At 35.9% G+C, this 19,943-nt stretch overlaps 1 protein-coding gene across 2 annotated transcripts in view; it reads left to right on the top strand.

Moving 5' to 3' along the window:
* The window catches only part of ALG3 (asparagine-linked glycosylation 3), a 178,727-nt gene that overhangs the window by 133,471 nt on the left and 25,313 nt on the right, over window positions 1-19,943 (top strand). For both annotated transcript variants that reach the window (XM_089806855.1, XM_089806856.1), the window contains exons 10-11: window positions 6,036-6,163; window positions 6,289-6,367. In XM_089806855.1, coding sequence (XP_089662981.1) covers window positions 6,036-6,163; window positions 6,289-6,367 — 207 coding nt within the window. The remainder of the gene's footprint in view (window positions 1-6,035; window positions 6,164-6,288; window positions 6,368-19,943) is intronic.

Here is a 19,943-nt window from a genome sequence, read left to right as displayed (position 1 = left end):
TCCATTTTCATCCAATGGGCTTCAACTTTGCAAACATGAATGATTTGGCAATGCAAGCTCATCAACTAGTTCTAACCAAACAAAATGCAAATAGGATGAAGGTTGTATGAATCTAATTGAACTCTACAATGCAAGAGGTCATTGATGATGATGTAACATCCAGTTTTCTCGAGTCTAAATTAACATCTAACGTACTCAAAGAATACAGTTATTACTTCGTTTCATAGGAAGACAGTTATATCATTCACGTTCATGTGAATAAGATTTATTGTTAAAATCAGTTAGACAATTTTTTTTAACTAAAAACTTGAAATACCATCAAATGAAATTACTACAGAAATTGAAAACCACATACCTCGAAAAATTGAGATCGAAATCAAACTAGGGATGCTTCTACAACCACCCAGGTTAGTTCACAAATACACTAACAATTTCAAATGACGACTATCATCTAAAAACCGCTATCTCAAAATCAAATGATGATTACAATTAAATACCACTATATTTAAAATTAGGCCATCACATACCACTGTATCAATTAGGGCATCGTTTACCATTGGTTCATTTTGGGCTTCTGATACCGCTATATCACTTAGGGCTTCCGCTACCATTGATTCAATTAGGACTTCCGCTATACCTGATTCAAATAGGGCTTCTGATACCACTAATTCAATAGGGCTTTCGATACCACTGATTCAAATAGGGCTTCCGATTCCATGGATTCAATTAGGGCTTTTGATACTGCGGTATCATTTAGGGTTCCAGCTATCACTCAATCAATAAGGGCTTCCAATTCCTTTCCATCTAATTACTTAACTGCTGCAGGAATTCAAGATTAGAAATATGCTTATATCCAATATTCATATAAATGAAAAACAACCCATAAATCTATCTATTGCATCTAGGCGTAACAATGAAATAAACTCAATTAATCTTACCTTCTTGCATATTAATCGTAAAAGTGATAATACCTGTTTTCGACAATCAATTGAATGTACAACTTATCTTTGTCTGATGTGCATCCAGTAACTTATGGAGAGATGAAACATTGTCAGGGGCTTAACCACCCAACCTCGGACCAAATCTTATCCCCACACGATCTCTAAGGAGAAAGGCCCTCCCTACCTGGAACAGACAGGGGTCATCTTGCCATCCACTAGGCATCTTGGTATTTTAACATACAACTTGGCAACAGGAGATCACAATTCTTGCATGAGTTATTAATTAATTCATATAAAAAATGATAAACGTCGTTCTGTCATAACTGATACTGATTCATGTTAGTGATGATTCCTTTCTCTCACCTCATCACCCATCTCCTTGGCTACACAGCCAGGTGAGTCCCAAGTATTCGAAATTCTTAGAGTAGACGACTCTATCAATTATTCAAGAAGATTACACACATCCAGCATTTCACATTCTGTGATTACATAATTATGTTCTTTAAAGATTTCAAAATTGAATGTTTAATTAATTTATTAAATCGTAATTGATTCCCCTTCTGCGTTCTTGTAGATTAACTCCACCATTGATGGTGTTCTTGCTGGTGAATTCCTCGGTGCTTGATCATAATGCCATCATTCATACTTCTACTAATTATATAAAAAGAAAAGAAAGTAAATTTAACTGACAGGATCCTTATCTCCTAGGTTTCATTATGGTTTTCCATCCTTCATATAACTAAGACAGTCTCATGTTTTTTGATACTAAACAAATTTCATGTTATCAGCTCCTTGTAAAGCTAAGACTAAGGAATTTATGTACTTCTAAATATCAATAATATATCTACAAAATTGTCAAAATAGCTTAATATTGCTAAATGATTTAACTAAATAACTCAATATCATTTTTAAATTTAATAATATTAAATCAAATAACATAAATATATTAAATATCCTCAGATGAAGTTTGAAAAGGGTAAAAATTGCTGAAATCCAAATCTCATGGAGAAAATTCGACATATCCTATGACTTAGCCCATACCCATACCCGAACCGATAACTTATGGGTTTATGTATCATAAATATTTCCGTGCAATTCACGTGGAGACTGCACAATTATTCTCAAATAATCCTATTCAAAGGATTTAATACATGTAAAAGTTCACTACATAGAATTCATCTCAAATAAAGACCAAGCCCAAATTTAATAACAAATAAGCTCAAGCTATAGTCTAACAAAAGTGGCAATTTTCATTACATAGAATTCATCTCAAATAAAGACCAAGCCCAAATTTTATAACAAATAAGCTCAAGCTATAGTTTAACAAAAGTGGCAATTTCATATTGTTAAGAACTTAAAACTACCTTTGGCAAGCCCCTCACAAACCTCTAAGAACAAATTGTAGGTAAGTTGTCTTGAATGTTGGCCCCACAATCTTGATCGCAGGCCATATTCCATAGGACACAGGGGCTTGTTTACAGCTCGCAGCCCTTCCTTTGTGTGGAGAAGCTGCCTTTAAGAATCCCGATAGATAAATATAGACCCAAATGCTGCCACATAAATGAGTAATGACAACCGCAGCTCACATACAAGCCGTCCAAACCCAGACGCAAGTATAAGAATGTAATGCAGTACCAAGAACAGTTATGGGATTGCCAATAGAAGCAAAATAAAGTTATATAAAAAACGATCAATGAGTTTCTTATTAAATGGCCCGGCCTAGGCTCTACGACTTCCTGCGGTTATCAAGATGGCCATACGAATGCATCACAAATACAAAATATATGAGAAAGAAATAAAGAGGGAAAAGAATAAGGAGTTGAAGAGAAGTTGGAAAGACAATTTGAATTGCCAAATATTAATCGATTTAAAAACAAGAATATTAAAAAGAAAGAATAAAGTTGGAAGATTATAATTCGAAGATTATGATAATTCAAATGTTATCATAATTCAAAAATTATTATAATCCTATATGTACATATAAACATCACTCTATTAAATTATTAATTTATAATGGTGCCAAATCATTTTTATATTATATTAATATGCACGTATATAAATACTTATTAAAATAATATGATGAAAGATAAATTAAAATCCTTTGAGATATGTTTTATATTTTAATTAAATTAATTATTTAAATAACTCATGCAGTTCTAGAGATGTATCTTGTTTCAAGTCGCTAGATCCTCTACCCATCTACCTAGTGATGGTGATGCTCCTGCCTAATTCTTTTCTGACAATGCTTCCACCCCCATGACATGTTTTTTGCAAGAAAATTTCCCGTAGTTAAATTATATTATCATAATGAATTATTTAATCTTAATTAATCATAACGGTTAACCATCTTCTCAATTCCATGAGTTTTTGATTAACAATCAACTAACATGTTATCTTCTTTTGAAATCATAACGACTAACTATCTTACCATTTTGCCAGATTATAACAAATTAAACTGCCAATTGACTTCATGTGAATCTCAACAACTATATTTCAAATTAGGTCAAAATTTGGGATTAACAAAGGAGGTGAAACTCTAACCAGTCTGTGCTTTGCCAAGTCAACTATGCCAAGGAGGGTGGTTGCTTGTAAGGATGCAAAAATGTTTTCATATTGAGAACATTCACTCAAATACCCATTTATGGTGCAATCCAAATGAACATTTTGATTTGAAGTTAGATGCTTGCAATTAGACCCAGACTAACCTTGCATTGATACTTGCAATTAACAAATATCAAAAGGTATGGGCACTAGTTTCATCGTAATTCACCAACAATATCTTCTATTCATCTTCTTCTTCTTCTTCTATTCAATATGAATGAAAATTCTAATTTAAGTGAGAAAATGTAGTAACCACGCAATGCTCCAAATGATAGAAGTAATCCACCATGAAAACCAATAAGGAATTATGAACAATTTTGGCAGTATTATTGCAACAATCTCTCCAAGTCTCTCCTGCTCAAACTAATCTAATGAATTTTGCAAATAAGAAGCCCTTGCCTTTTGTAATAGTTCAAACAAAATGAAGGGCCATGATCGATTGAAGATCAAGGGTCAAGATTATGCCAACAAAGCCCTGATAGAACTACCTACTACAAGCATTAGATGCTTTACCAATTACAATGAAGCACCACCTTGTGGGTCAATGAAAAAAATTACATTACTTTTCAGAACCAATGAGAAAATGGGTTAGGTAATGACATTAGGTGGATTCCAAATGCACACTTTGCATGATTTGATTGGATTTTCTTTAACACATGCAACTATAATTTTCCGATTGGTTGAACGTGAGTGGACACCACCTTAGCATGCTTAACTTGTACACTTCATCAATATCTCTTGATAGCCAACATTTTTAGTCTTTGAACAATTGTGATGACTCATATTCCCAAATTGCTTTATCTTCCTGTAGCCTTCCATCCTTTGAAGTTCACCTTGTAAACTTCTCATTGATATGTTTGACAAACTTGCACCTATTCTAGTGTCATGATGTCCTAACCTTAATCTTGCACTCTTTGAAATGATGTGGGTACTTCATTTAGTTGAATGGATCCAACTGAACTTGGATCTGATCATAATGTTGTACTTGCTCTTCAAATTCCATTTCGATTTCTTGATCCTGGATCTTCACCTCAACTTGACCTTCATCCTCGAATCTTGTTAAGCCTGTCCTCTTGATGAACTTCTCTTGATTGGGTATGTTCAATCGCACTACTCGTGTTTTTGAAATGAAATTTACTCCTCCGTGTGCTAATGCCATTTTCCAAGGATAAATACATCATGCAAAATTCTGTGTCTTCTTTATGGCATGCTCCAATCTAGAATTGACTGCAAATTTTCCTTATTTTACTAATTTTCAGCTTTTTCATCATTTGAACTCCATTTTCCACCTTTGCAAATGTGTTTGAAAGATTGTTCACTGGCCTTGCAAAAACATGGGCAAGAGATGACAAGAATGACATAGACTACCAATACCAAGCTCTAAAACACAGATATTAACTTGACAAGAAGACAAGAACTTAAGTTGAACTTTACATGATACAAAATAAAAATAAAATGTATAGGTATAAACAAGATTCCGTGGATATTACAGACTTACGGTTGTTGCACAACTTTCTGAGCAATTGGAAGGACGTCTTCTTGGTATTTGCCAAGGAGAAAAACTGAATGAAGTGAGTATAGTTAAAAGAAAAATCTTGTATAATTAAGTTATTAGGCATTCTTCATCTTAGCAAAGGTGGGGTTAATCTTTTGTAACAAATTGTAATTAGGCATCCTTTGTGTTAGTATAGGTGGGGTTAGCTATTTACTCATATTTTTGTAATATCAGTCATAGGCAATTAGCAATCTATTCTAGAATTCAGATTTGTATCTCTGCAGTTGTTTAACAGCTTGATGTTCTAGAATGAGTTATTTATATATCTATGTAAAATAATAAGTGAGCTGATTGAGGAGTGAATTTGTATCCCAAGCACCAGTCTGAATGGAAAAAGGGCTGTTAGTGAGGATTGGTGAACAATTAGGTACACTTTCTTCTTTATGTGTTTGCAATTCATGATTTCAGTTCTTATCCAGTTAATAATGTTGTTTCTATTACCATGATTTTGATCTAATTTATGAAAGTATTACAGGTCAGCACGTTTAATTTGGAGCAAAATTTGCTTCATTGGTTTGAGAGTAAATTAATGTGTCCTTTGATCTTATTATTATCTTAAAATCTATCTAATATCCTCAAATTAGGTCAAATATGCAGTTCATATAGAAAACTCAATTTGAAGTAGGATTTGCAGTCTTGCATATACTTGGCAGGCACCTTGTTGAAACAAACTTTGTCAGATCAAAACAATATTGAGCGTACTCAGTTTTCGTCGAATCAATAATTACTAACATTCAGAGTGTTAAGGTTCTTGCAATCTGTGATAATGTTAGTGCCCCCATGCTTGCATTAGAATCATGCCAGCAAGACAAAGTGAAAGACCGTTTACATCTAAACTCGTTTATTTTTCATTTCTTAGTTTAAGTATTGACTTTAATGCTTTTGACCTATTCAAGCAAGCTGAAAGGAATTTCCATAATTTCATGTTTGAACTGCAGACATGAAGGAGGCATTCTTCCAGCAATAGGATTAAAATGTGATGATGGAAAATGTAGCACTTTTCTGCATAAACTTTTTGTCAAAATCTGGTTTGACAATTCAATACCTTGCAATTTAGATGCAGAACGTAAGTATATATGAGTAAGATCAAGTGCAAGTTTAGCCATCTTTGGTTTTAACAAATTGTTTCAGAGGTTCTTAAGCATTTATAATGTAACTGATAAGTTATACTGAACTGCTGCATCTGTTCAGATATCACGACTGTCATGTTTGTGGGAAATTTCATTGGCATTATATGTGCTAGATCATTACACTACCAGTTTTATTCTTGGTAAGTTATTATCAGTCTTTCACCGTAGGAATAACTTATGCCGTTGGTTGCTTGAAAAATTGCACCTGCTTATTAATACAATTTTATTCTCATCCATGCATGTCTGTTCAACAGAAGTAATGCATTGCCAAGTTCCATAAATTTCTTTCTTCATCTATTTGTGTACCCATGTGCATGACATTGATATTTGTTGGAGAAAGAAGGAATTATATTATTGTTTACAAATATTACAATATGCCATCTTTTTTTAAGAAAAATGAAGTCTAATATTAAAGGCAGGAAGACAGGCTACATTTCCAGATAGGATAAGAGGTAGAGTTATGTTTCTTTTGAAACCTTCTTTCTTCTTTCGAGAAGGAAAGTAGTAGAGGGAAAGTTCACAATAAGTGTTCAAGAGTAGTCATGGTGAGTCTTAGGGGTATCAACAAAGGTAGAATTTCAACACATGCTTTTTGAGACTGTGATGGCTATTGGAATCCATGAATAATTTCATTCATTTGGAGGTAAGGTGTAAAGGTTTGCCTTATTTGTAAACTGAATTTTTTGAATCTTAAAAGATAAGATAATCTATTAATTTCCAACTAGAGATCACCAAAAGGGTCCATTGGACTGAAAGTTACAACAAAGAGACAACTAACAATAGGAACACCAAATGGTTCCCAAGGAAAGAGCGAGATACAAAGAAATAACAATAAGAATACCACCAAGGGGCTGGAAGCAGAGGACAATGAGGACAACTAAGGGCACCCACCCATAGAGAAGTACCCCAAAACAAAAGGGTAACCATCGAGGCCATAGGGGGTCCAGGTCCGTCTACAAAAAGTGCTAGGAGTGGATGGCTTTTGTCGAGGTGTGGGGTCTTGACGAGGCCTCATAGATTTGGTGTGTATTGGAGTAGAAGGGTCCAACAAATGCTTGTTGTCTCTAATGGAGGTGACCGATGTGAAGGAGGTAATGAGCTGATTGGATCCAAGTCTTGGGGGAGCTTGAAGCTGTAAGGTGTGATCATGAAGACGCGTAGCCTCGTGGAGGTAGAGTGGTAGGCAACGTTGGTCGGTGTATCTAAAAAAGGATGCAAGAGACTAACAATCCTTGAATAGAGAATGAAACCACCCACAGATCTTGTAATAGATGGGACGATGGAATAGAAAGTATAATTGAATCTCAACAACGCCCATGTCACAAAGTTAGAAAATTCAATCCTCTCTATTTGGTGGTCAATCTTGATGCGAAGCAGATGAGAGCCCACTCTAAAGGAGCCCAAAAGAGTATGCAAGATATGGGTTCAATGTTGTTCCACATAAGAAGGCGACATAATGAGCTCATTCTATATCTTGATGTAGTGCTTAGTACAAAAGGTCATATTGTGAAGGTATTGATCCAGTTCATGTGTTAATACCTCCTGCAGATATTCGTCCAGATGTGCCCATTCTGCTTCGACTGGGTAGGAAGGAGTGGGCAGGAGCATACAATGAATACTGGAAGGGAGGAAGACAATCAATATGAATGCCCACTCATTCTAAGAGAGCAAAGACTTGGGCATACCAACACCTAGACTGACGAGAGGAGTTGCTAGCCACAATCTCGACCAAGGAGTGATAAGCCAAGTAAGATTATTTGTGATGACCCTTCATAGAGTCACCAAACCTTTGAAGCCGGTGAAGGAATCAAGTCAGGTCAAAGAGGGCACCAAGTTTAAAGGGTTGGACCAAAATGACGCTAGTAGGGGTGTTCTAGTAACACCTGATAATGTGTTGAAGGAGAAGGGTCTGAACTTGTTTGACTGAAACCTAGGTAAAGGCCAAGAGGGAGGGCCCCTAAACCACATAGCCATAAAGAACAATCGGTTTGATCAGGGAATCCATAAGAGACATCTTGGACGTGGTGCTGAAAGCACTGTCTCTCAAGTAGAGCAAGGGAACCCAAGCTCTTCTTGACTTGGGGTTGCATGGCCGATCTCATACTGAAACGGGGTCTTGAGAATCAGACACCCAAATAAGTGTAAGTAGATGAGACCTCAATCTCCTTGCCATGAAAGAAGTGTAGATGGGAGGTCTTCAAACAATTGAAAACCATAACCTGGGTCTTACCTAGATTAACCGTAAGTTGTCTCGAGTAACAAAAGGAGGCCAAATCGTCTAGGAGATGTTAAAGGTTGTTAAGGAAGCCAAGAGGGCCACATCGTTAGAAAATAAAAGAATGGAGATTAGGACCTAGTAAAGATAACAACCATCCTTGGGGAGTGAGTCCTAAAGGAAGGCCTTGAGCTTGTCAATGTAGAACCAAATAAGGTGGGGAAAAGAAGGCAACTTTGCCTCACCCTAATGATACTTTGAATTATGTCAGAGAAGCCTCGGGGAGTCTTGAACTAACTAGCCACAGTATCATAGAGCCTCATACTAGTCATAAGCATCTCTAAGATCTTGATGTTTGTAAGTCTATGAAACAAAGTTGACTGAGAAACATAATCGAAAGCTTTGCAAAAGTCTACAAAGCAACAATAGACTTTCATCGGGTGGTTTTGAGTCTCCTCAATGATACCACAAAGAGTTAGAATGTGATCCATAGCTTGAAAGTCTATCTTAAACCTTGCTTGACCCCTCGTTTGGTGATGTCATCTGTTAAGCTCCCTGAAGAGGATGATGTGCAAAATGGTAGCATAGAGTTTGGCAATGGTGCACCTGACCATGATGGTCTTGTAGCTATTGGGGTTTGAAGCTGGCCCAATTTTATGTATCGGATGGTGATTTGTCATGACCAAGGGGGGAGAACTTGTGTAGATCACTCTATTCAAGAGTACATTGAAGAAAGACCCTAAGATTGAGATACCTAGCTTGAAGAGTTCTGCGTAGAACCCATCCTTATCAGCCACTTTGCTACTGCCCATGGATCTATTGACCTCACAAATGTTGGTGAAGGTGAAAAGATAGCAACGGGAAGGAGGGGTAAGGTGGAAATGGTGAATCTCAATCGAACATAAGTAATGCCAGCACCAACACCATTCTCCAAGCCCTAGATGTGCACTCCTTTTACTGCAACTTGGTACAAATGCAAGAAGAATAAGATATCAAAAGTGTGTGGGCTCCCCTTCAGGGCAGTTTAAAGCCCTTATATCATAAACAACAACTCTCTAGACTCCCACACACAACAATAAGTCCAATCACGAGCATTAATTGTAAGAGGTATATGAATATTCTGACCTCTATAATGAAAATAAAAAAATTGTAATCTCCAGTAGTAGGTACATAAATATACCTCCTAGATGACCACCTCAATATTTATGCATTCCAAACACCTTAAATTACAACCATGAAGCTTGAACTCTGCTGGACACGTACAACATGTATTTTGAAGACATGTCTCACTTAAGCATGTGAAATACCTCTCACTGGTTTCTAACCTCTACAAAAGCTTGTTCTTGATGTAAATAATGTGATTAGCACGCACCATGCAACTGACCGATTCAAGATTATTCAATCACAAACTTCAGCTCATACTTACCAAAATTGAACCCTTTCCTAAAAACTTCGATCTCAACGACTAGATAAGCTAAGATAAATTCATTAATGTCTAACGAAAGACCACAAAGGGTCAAAGGGATTGCCTAGAACAACAGGCCAACCTACAACAGGAACACCAAACGGTGTCCAAAGAGACAAACAACATGAACAAAAGCAAGGAGAAGAATTGGAGGACCATGAAAGCCCACACGAGCCCAATCAAGGGCTCCGAACAATCATGAAAAGCTTCCAATCCGAAGGATAGCCAATAGGACCAATCAGAGCCTTGGGTCACCTCGAGGTAATCCTATGAGAGGAAGGTTGTTGTGGATAGGAGATTGTCTTGGGCCTCATAGATCTAGAAAAAGGGGGCGGTGTCAAAAGACCACTTGATACCACATGCAGAATGAAGCCTTGCGAAGGACAAGTCGGAGACGTTGTGGAGCATTGATGCTGAAGCTGGCATCAAGCGAGTATTGGAAAGGAGGGGGGCAATCGATCTCAATCTGGAAGGAAGCCTCAACAAAGTTGCAAATAGATCACGAGCTCGACCAGAGGAAAGGGCCAAATCAGCAATAAAATTTAAAGGACAATAGGCTAGGTGCTTTGGTAGATAGCTCATTACAAAACATAATAAGGATCTACAAAAATATAGAAGTAATAAAAAGGCCAGAAGACTTGTTAGCCCCAAATTAAAATTTGCAAAATTTGAAGTTGTTACATTAATACCCTTGTGCTCTAGCAAAAATAAAAATGGTGATTATAAGATGGCTTTAAAAACTTTCAGAACATTGTAACACATGGAAAGAGTAAAGGTAAGACAAAAGGTGGCGATTTATGTTTCTTCATCATTATAAAGCATCCTATATAAAAATTAGTGACAAGATGATGAGTGGGCAAAAGCTCATTGATTTAAGTTTTGAGAGTTTTTTGAAATAAGGATATGAATTGGTTTAAGCAGTCAATTTAGAAGACTTTCAAAAGCTCTTCATGAGACCAAAATACGGAGGAATATAGTTCTTATAACTAACAATTGGTCATTTTATATGTTTGAGAAATGCCTTGAAACACCGTCATGATAGGGAAAAAGCATAAAAAGTTTCAATAATATAAGATTGATGGAAAATTTCGCCAAGATCTACAATTATTTTGAAATCCAAATATGGCAAGTAGTTATTATAACTATTAGGGAAATTTGTGTAGTTGACTGAGATGTTTATTAAATTCATGATGCACTCCCTTAACTATTAATCGGTAATTTACTAAACTCTCCAAAGTTTTGGAAAAATCCAATTATTTTACAATGTATTCATTGGCAATTTGGAGTAAGTCAAAAGTTGGCCAAGTTGGTAAAATTCCCGATATGTTCTTCAAAACGTGTGCTCACATGGAGTGATGCCAAACAAAAGGGTAGGAGTCAGTTATAAGAAATTTATAGCAAAACTTATAATGAAGTCGACAGAAACAATGGAGAATATGGTAGTTATTATAACTACCACAATAACAAGGTGCCTTGTTCGTCAACCTTCCACAACATTTATTTCTCTACTTGTGGGCCAAAGTAAAAGATTTTGAATCACCGTAGAAACTTTCAAGTTTGTAGGCTCAAAAGAATCCATCAATTCAAATTTGGCGAGGTACAACGAGTAGTTCAACTGCTGTACTTGACACAGGTCATGGATGTGTCCAAGCTACATCAACCGCATGCATTATTTCATCTTTGTAATATCAATGAATATCGATGGATGCGCCTTGGCATAGAGATATTTACCTATATTACCATTGCAATTAAATACAAAATGTGGAGGTTGGATGGTTATAAATTCGATCCAAATACAACTCACATAGAGGGCATGAACGTAGAATCTCAAGTTAGAACTTGATGTGTGAAGATCCTGAGTGCACTAAGTAGTGTATAGGTGTGTCTATTTGTATACCACATGGGGGAGGAATCAATTCTAGTGCCAAGTCTTGACTAGCGAGCATGAGCATGGAAGTATGTAACTTGGCTGCTCGATACTTAAAGGAATGGGAACAATCCTTAGGTATACCTCAAAGAGATGTCATATGATAATTATTGTATCTGCATAAAATAAATCATTTTTTTTTGAAAAGAATGTAGAAATATTGAAAGAAGTGCCCACATCCCTACAATTTGCTGATGATGGCGCCTATATTATGTTAATGTGGGATTCGATCCAGCCATAGGTTCCCTAATAGGTGTAAAGCCATCTTCCACCATATTAGCAAACTTTCTCTTGATCAGATATCTGGAGCTTATCATCCTTTAAAGCATATTGATTTTGTAAAATAGTTATATGTTGATCCTTGAAACCACATTTGGAAGATCAAAATTTTGCCACTTTGTAGTGTCTCCTACACCCACGCACAAGCTTTTGAATGAATTATGGACATCCTTTGATGCATATGGACAGTGTCCTTTCCTATCATATTTTATTGCTAGTAGTGCTCTATCAACATGGATATGATATTTAATGTCCATTAAAGCACAATGAAAAAAGAATTTTGTCACATAAATGCCTATAACATTCATTGAAACATGTAGACGATGCTCAAGGGTGGTCAATAAGATGTTAGCTCAAGGAATGATATGAAATGATCACAGTGCTCCACAATGTGCCTGGAAATGAATATGTTGAAGACTTAGAGGCAGAAATTGTTGGCAAGAATAGAACTAAGTGCGCCACATTTGTCCCACATTTTCATAGGCTCCAAAAGTAGGTGAGCTTCACAAATTATTTGGTCAGGTAATCTAGATATGTACTTTTGGACATTGCGTGTGATAGGGAGCCATTGACATGCATATGAAGCATAAAGTCATAGGCCACACAAAACTCAAGCAAACGACAGGATGCCTCAAAGTAATTTAATTTCATGGAATTGTGAGTTGCTTACAATGAATGAACACTAATTTGGTATGAAAGGTTTGCTAAGAGCTATCAACATTTTTACTTAGTCGTAAAAGTATCTAGAATACTGAAAGAGAATTACTTATAAAACTTATCAACATTGAAGGCTTTTATCAAGGGATTTGAAAAGCTTCAAAAGTTCAACATGATACTACCAAGCAAAGGAGGGGTAGTTATTATAACTACCAAATGAAGAATTGTTTTCATTTCATCCACCGTGAAAAATAACTAGTGCACCTCATTTGTTAAATGGGACATGTAGATAAGGTACCCAAATCAGCTGATAGGATGAACAAGCTTCAAAGAGATGTCACCTTAAATAGCGAAATGAAATAATTAAAGAATATTTGACACATAGAGGTGCAGCTAAAAAGTTAGATATACAAATTGTGACAAATGTGGTATTGTCAAAAAGCCCTTATGCAAATGTATGGAATGTACAAAATCACAGGTAGAGATATTTGAACAGTTTTTGACTCAATGCTTTTAAAACATGTCATCTCATGTGATGAAATGATTGAAAGTTTGGTTCATGATTGCAAATTGTGATAAATATGGTATCGTTAAAAGGCCCTTATGCAAATGTATGGAATGTACAAGATCACAGATTGAGATATTTGCACAGTTTTTGACTCAATGCTTTTAAGACATGTCATCTCATGTGATGAAATGATTGAAAGTTTGGTACATGATTGCAAAATAAAGACTTCGGAATGGCCATGGAACTTAGTATCAAATTGGTACTCGGTATCCATTACCATGTTGAGAAACTCCATCAAAAGTTAGAGTAGAGAAGTGAATTGTGATCCTTGATCCAATCACTACTGTTGGACTTAAAATGGTTGATACACAATGATAATGCAAAAAGAGGTAGTTGTTTCATAATGTATTTGAAGGTATTATCATATTCAAAAATCAGAAGGCAAGAAATGTTTTGAGGAACAAAGGCATCTGTGAGATATTTAATGTTTGATATTCTATTCGTATCAAGGCACAAAAATGTCACAAGTATCAGAGCAATCCTTTCTAATGTGTTGTTTTTCGAAACTAATCTGAGCACAAGAATGTATATAAATAATGATAGGGAATTCAAATATTGGAATGAGGAAATGAAAATAATTTAGGTTCTAGCCATTTTGGATTTATCAAAGGTAAAAATATTTAGGGAGTACATTGGACCACATTTCTTTGAAGACCAGGTTTTTCGTGATTGAAAGAGAAGTGGTGCTCACCTCAACAAAATCAATGACTATTCTGTTTCTCTGAATGTTGTAAATGTCAAATTCTCAAGTTGTAAAAGTGGATCATGTCACTTATTGTACTAAAAGTTAGACTTTGGATCTTATCATTGTAAAAGTTGGTAAATCCTAACTTATTTGTGAATGGGTAGTTACTCTAAGCGATCACTTGGGTAGTTATCCTAAGTACTTACTCAGGGTAGTTATCCGAGGCAGTTAGGAAAGTGGTTAGGAAGTGCTCCTAAGTAATTACTAAGAGAGTATAAATACAAGGCCATTTGTGATGTTAAAGCAGGAACTTTTTGGCAAAGGGGAAACTATGGAGAATTTTTTTTGGATTTACACCATGTATAGGAATACTTTTGAACTTGTGTATTTTTGAAAGAATAAAGATGAATGCAATTAGTTGTAAGTCTTGAATGTGTCATCAATTATATTGCTTACTTCTTGTATGTGAAATTTGTGTTCTCTTTTGTAATGGTGGAATTCTATGGTATTTCCATTCTATGTAATTGATTCAATGAAACAGATTCATCTTGTGGTAGCTTGATGTGGATGTATTAGAATATCCTATCTTTTCGTATGTCAAGGTTTGATATTCCTATTTTGTCTTCATTATATTGTATTCAAAATACCTCTTCGTAATCATTCTACACTATGAACCTCATCAGTATACACGTCTTCTTTTGGGGTTCATGTTAACTATCACCTTTAGTTTTCTTTTGTATCCTTTTTGTACTTTTAGGTGTAAAGTACACATAAGTACAAGTACACCCATCATATGAGGGAGCTGCCCCTCTCAAATGCAGAGGAAGTTTGCAATTTGATCGGAATTAGATTCAATCTCTCCAAGTGTTGGTGCAGTTTGTCATGTCCCCACTCTAGCTCAGTCTAATAGAGACATGTGAGTCAACTTATTATGGGGTCTTGTAGGCTGACAGGGTTGGATAGAAACCCAGTATGGTTATTCAGTGTTGGGGACTGGGTTTTTTGGTGGGTATTGATCAGTTGGGTGATGTTCCTTGTTTTTAGGAGGCAGTTCCTACATTTATGGGCTTCATTCCTATTTTTTAGGAGATATGATCATGCCCAGGGCTGGGTTTCCATGAGATGACCCTTTGGGTTCAGTTTCAGAGGGATAGGGCTTGTTTCCTAAATTTTAGGAGCATCCTTAGATTTTAGGGATGAGACTGCCAGTGGATCCTTGATTTCCGACTTCAGTCACAGACAGGTGACAGGATGATTTTATGGTTTGTGATGTCAGTTGGGCAGTTTGTGGCTATTTGGGTTATATTTTTAATATTTCCTAAGTTAGCTTTTAATTTTTAAATAAGGCTAAGTTAATAGCCATTTTTGGAGTAATAAGGGAATTTTGGCCTCATCTGGATCCGTATCCCATGTTATGATAACTCGTTGGAAAGGTCTTGAAATTCTCTAAATCTTCCTCTTTGGTCTCAGGGCAATTCGGTGAACGGATTTATTACTATGGTGGAAAAGGTCATTTTCTAGTGACATGGTCACTTTAAAATAAGATTTAATTCATTTTTTATAGCCAACGCTAATTGGGGGTCACTTTAGGGTTCGAATTGCTTTGCAAGGGGTTTATAAGGAGATGGGCGCCATTTCTCATGATTATGCATATTTTTCGAACACTTCTTTTCAGATTTGCTCTGCTTGAGCGATTTGCATTCTGGGACGCAATCCCCAAGGTAATTGCTGGCTGGGACGTAACCCTCAGCAGCATTGGGTATTGGTTTGTTAGTAGTTTCAACAGTATTCAGGAGGAAGGTAGACGCCACTTCAGCTTGGGCCTACAGTTTGTTTTGTTGGGCATGTTCTTTGGCATATGAGAGGTGAATTCTAGCAGCCGTACACTGCCATTTCTTGCAGCCGTACTTGCAGCCGTACTCTGTCATTTGCAGCACTTGGATACATAGAAGAATCGATTACTCAACAGCAGATTCTTGCATCTTATTAGCCCGTTTTCATCAGCCAGTTGTGGCGTCATTGTTAGAGGAAATGTACTGGATCTTTTATTTGGCTCTATAATTCAGAGATCTGCCTGGTACGATTTGTATCAACTCTGACTTTACTGCATATTGTTATTTATTTTCAGACTCTTTTCTTGCCATTTGCTACTTCTCATTTCTATGTGGAATAATCATCAAAAACACAAAAACAAACAAACTCTTCTGCATTTCCGTCTAGTTCTACAAGAAAACATTAATAAACAGGAAAAAACAAAAATAAAATAAATCTACAGCAGATTTGCAGCAGAGATCCATCAGGGATCTTTCACAGTTGTTGCTGCTCCTTGGGCAAACAAGGTCAGTTTTGAAGAGGTATTCGTAGTGACAAATATGTTTACCAACAGGACTTTGATGCTATAGAGGCAAAGGAACCCTTTGGCACATTGAGTATCTTGTTGAACATAGAGTGGTTTGTTGTTATGGAGTATCTCACTTTATAAAAGAGGAATCAGTTTTACATGAAGAGGAAAATGCAATTTCTATCCCTTTATACATTGACATGATTGGCACACACACAAAAGTAGTGGCATGATAAGATGATGTGGAGGATGAAGAAGAGTAAGGAGGCATATACTCTTTAGGATGAATTTTACGATCAAGATAGATAGTAATACAAAGTCAAAGGGCAAGATTGAGTTGGATGAGAATTATATTTAAACTAATCTTCAAGATGTGATAGTGATACTCAATGAATTGGAATCAAGACCTAGAAAGTTTTTAGGGGTTAGGAGGGTGAACAACGTTATGAAAATTTTACAAAATAGGGAGGACCACACAAAAGGCAGAATTGTTAGAAAACCATAGAAAATTAGAAGGAATGTTGTTGTAAACCCCTAGGAATGATCACAGTAAGAGGGATATTGCATGTCAATCTACCTCACAATTTTTGGGCAAGGGACTTATTAAGGTATTTAGAGGCTATGAAGAAAACTTTTGTATAGGGGAAGATCTTAATAAATAAGCTTTGGATAATAAGTTAGTATGTTGTGCATCTAGATGGTGGAACACTCATAGCCTACAGGTCTAATGTCCCAACATGGGAAAGTGCTAAGTTGCTAACAATAATAATAAACTCTACATGTAATGTCCCTAGTTTTATGCCATGTTGTTCTATGAGCATCGACTAGTTTATGGGGTTTTTGAAGGCTTCTAGGTTGGTTTGGAGTGTTTTGAGAGCTTAGTTTTTGGTTTTCTTGGCATTCAATGATGATTTAGAATTTAGTGCCCTAGTTAGTGATAGAACTCTTTTTAGCATTTTGGGTTTTTGAGTTTTTTTTCCTGTCCTAGGTATTCATTTCTATTTATAGTCATTTCTCATTTGAGCACCACTCATCAATCTTCACCATCAATTATGCTCTCACATGATCATTGTTTTTTGTGTTTGGTGAGTGTTTTGGAAGGTGGTCGATAGTATTTTGATATTTGCACTAAAGTAATATAGTGATGTTTTCATATTCATTTTGGTGTCTATATATTATAAGGTTGTTCTTTTGTTCCTCAAGTTGGGCACCTAGGAGATGTGGGGAACTTGAATTGTTTTAAAATGTTTGGGGAATCTTTTGAGGGAAATATGATAATTGAATTATGGAATGTGCTAATTCCCTTTAAATCTATAAAGTAGAGTTTTGGCTCTCATTCATCATTGCACACATAATGATGTTGTTGGAGTGAACAAAGAAGTTTTTCCAAGTTTGATTGAGGATGAAAACTTGTGTCAATTTCTCACAGAGTGTGACGTCTGTGGTTTGGGGCATAATGAAAACATTGAGAGTATTCAGAATGCAAGATCTTGGGTGATCATTGCAAAGATTTTGTTGTGATTTATAAGGGTTTCTATGTGGTTTTTTCTATACAGTCGTACTCTTTCCTATTGCTGGCTGAATCCTTGAAAAATGACATGTAAGCTAGGGTTTTGATATAAATTTTGTTTGTTGTTTTAAACTATTTCTATCATGTAGATGACTAGGGACGAAGTGGTTTATTTAGATTATATTTTGTTGGGTTGCATTTTTCAAGCAGTTTGCCACTTTCAGTAGGTTGTTTACACCTTTGCTTCACAATTTGGGGTTTTGAAAAGATTGCAGTTAGGCATGTAAGTTTATTCCAATCTTTGAAGAGGCATCTATGCTTTGTAACTATTGGCTGAAGGTTGCATGTTGGAGTGTCTAATCTCCCCAAATTTAGAGCTAAAATCATTAAGCCAATTAAAGGCGATAAATGTTTCAACATTGAAGTCATTTTTGAAGGAACAAGGAAACTTTCTATAAGCAAAGTGATTTAAGGAAAGAAAGTCACTTTATTTATAAAATTGAAAATATTACATTTTAGTTAAAAAGTAAAATAATATAAAAATTGACTTAATAAGATATAAGGTGGAAAATGAAAAAATAAAATTAAATATTGTTCTCTCATATGGAGTAGCCTACTTGTGGAGGAATAAATTAATGAAAATCGGGAAAAGTTTGAGAAATACTTAGAAACTTTCAAAAGGCCCTTATAATGAGTATTAATCACAGTTCCAGGACTCTTCAGGTCTAGGGAAGTCTTAAGCTAAGGGACCCTAATCGAGTCCCAACGTGGGACCCCAACAATTCTCTTTAGGCAAGACTTAAAATTGGTATTTGCCAAGTCTTGTTGAGTCTTGGCGATTTTTCGCCAAGTATAGAGTCAAGTCACCCACGCTGAGTTTGTGCTGAATTTGAGTCTTGTTCATGTGGTATCAACTGCACTCCATAGGCATCATTTGAGTATTTGGCTATTTTTGAAGAATTTCCATTATTAAATGGTCTTGAGAGTTTTAGCCATTTCTAAGGACAAAAAGCTTCAAAATTAGTAGATTGGACAAAAACCCAACTCTCATTTGAGAGGTGGCTTCATCCAAGTTTCACTAATGTAGATAAATTATAGGTTTTTGATGTTTGGAATCCATATTTAGGATTTTTATTGCCTATTTTTACACCATTCTTTGCTAGTTCAAAATCTTGTTCTTTGCCATTTATTGATGAGGCAAAATAAAGTTTTCTCGGCAAATATTGGAGATAAATCGATAACTTCTAGGGAGAATATCGAGAATTTTAAATCAATCTACAAGGCTATCGAACACCATCTCTCCGCCAAAATCCTTCTCCCCTCCTTCAAATGCTAAAAAATGAAAAACAAAACAAATTAGGCAATTCACTAGGTATCACAATTTTATTGCTGCCATCCACAAGAACTACACTAGTTATTGTAGGAAGTTTGTGAGAAGTGGCCAAGTTCTTGCCGAAAAGTTCAGGACTTCTTGGCGAGAAAACCTTGTTCTTTCGCATTTTGTGAAAATTCTCGCGAGAAGTAGAGTTATTTGCCACTTTTCAACAAGAATTTAATCTATGATGTGGAGGATGAAGAACACTATGGAGGTACTTTTTAGGATGAATTCTAGAGTAATTATAGATGATTATACAAACTCAAAGGGTCAGATTGAGTTAGATGAGAAGTGAACCATTTTAGTATATCATAGTGAAGATGCATTAGAAGCATGGCTATTGAACAAATTGGAAACAATATCTAGAAGGGTTTCAAGGGTTATTTTCGCAAACCCCTAGGATCCATTGTGTCGAGAGGGAGATGTTATTAAGGTACCTTGCTATTTTGGGGTAGGGGACTTGCTCGGATATCTAGAAGCTATGAAGAAAACCTTTGGATGATACATTAGTATGTTGCACTCCTAGATGGTGAAACCATAGTTGGAAAACTCGCCAAATGCAAAAACTCGCCAAGCCCCCCAAAAGTTTAATCGGGAAAAACTCGGCGATTTAAAAAAAAAACTCGGGAACCTAAAAAACCACTGAAATTTAATTAAAAATACATTTATTTTGCAAAATTTAATGAGAAGATGC

Source organism: Cupressus sempervirens, chromosome 10 (genome assembly GCF_028749045.1).
Source record: "Cupressus sempervirens isolate cs-2001-9-10 chromosome 10, ASM2874904v1, whole genome shotgun sequence".
Lineage (NCBI taxonomy): Eukaryota > Viridiplantae > Streptophyta > Pinopsida > Cupressales > Cupressaceae > Cupressus > Cupressus sempervirens.
The sequence above is the reverse complement of the archived record's forward strand: the minus strand, read 5'-3'. Positions and strand labels throughout refer to the sequence as shown.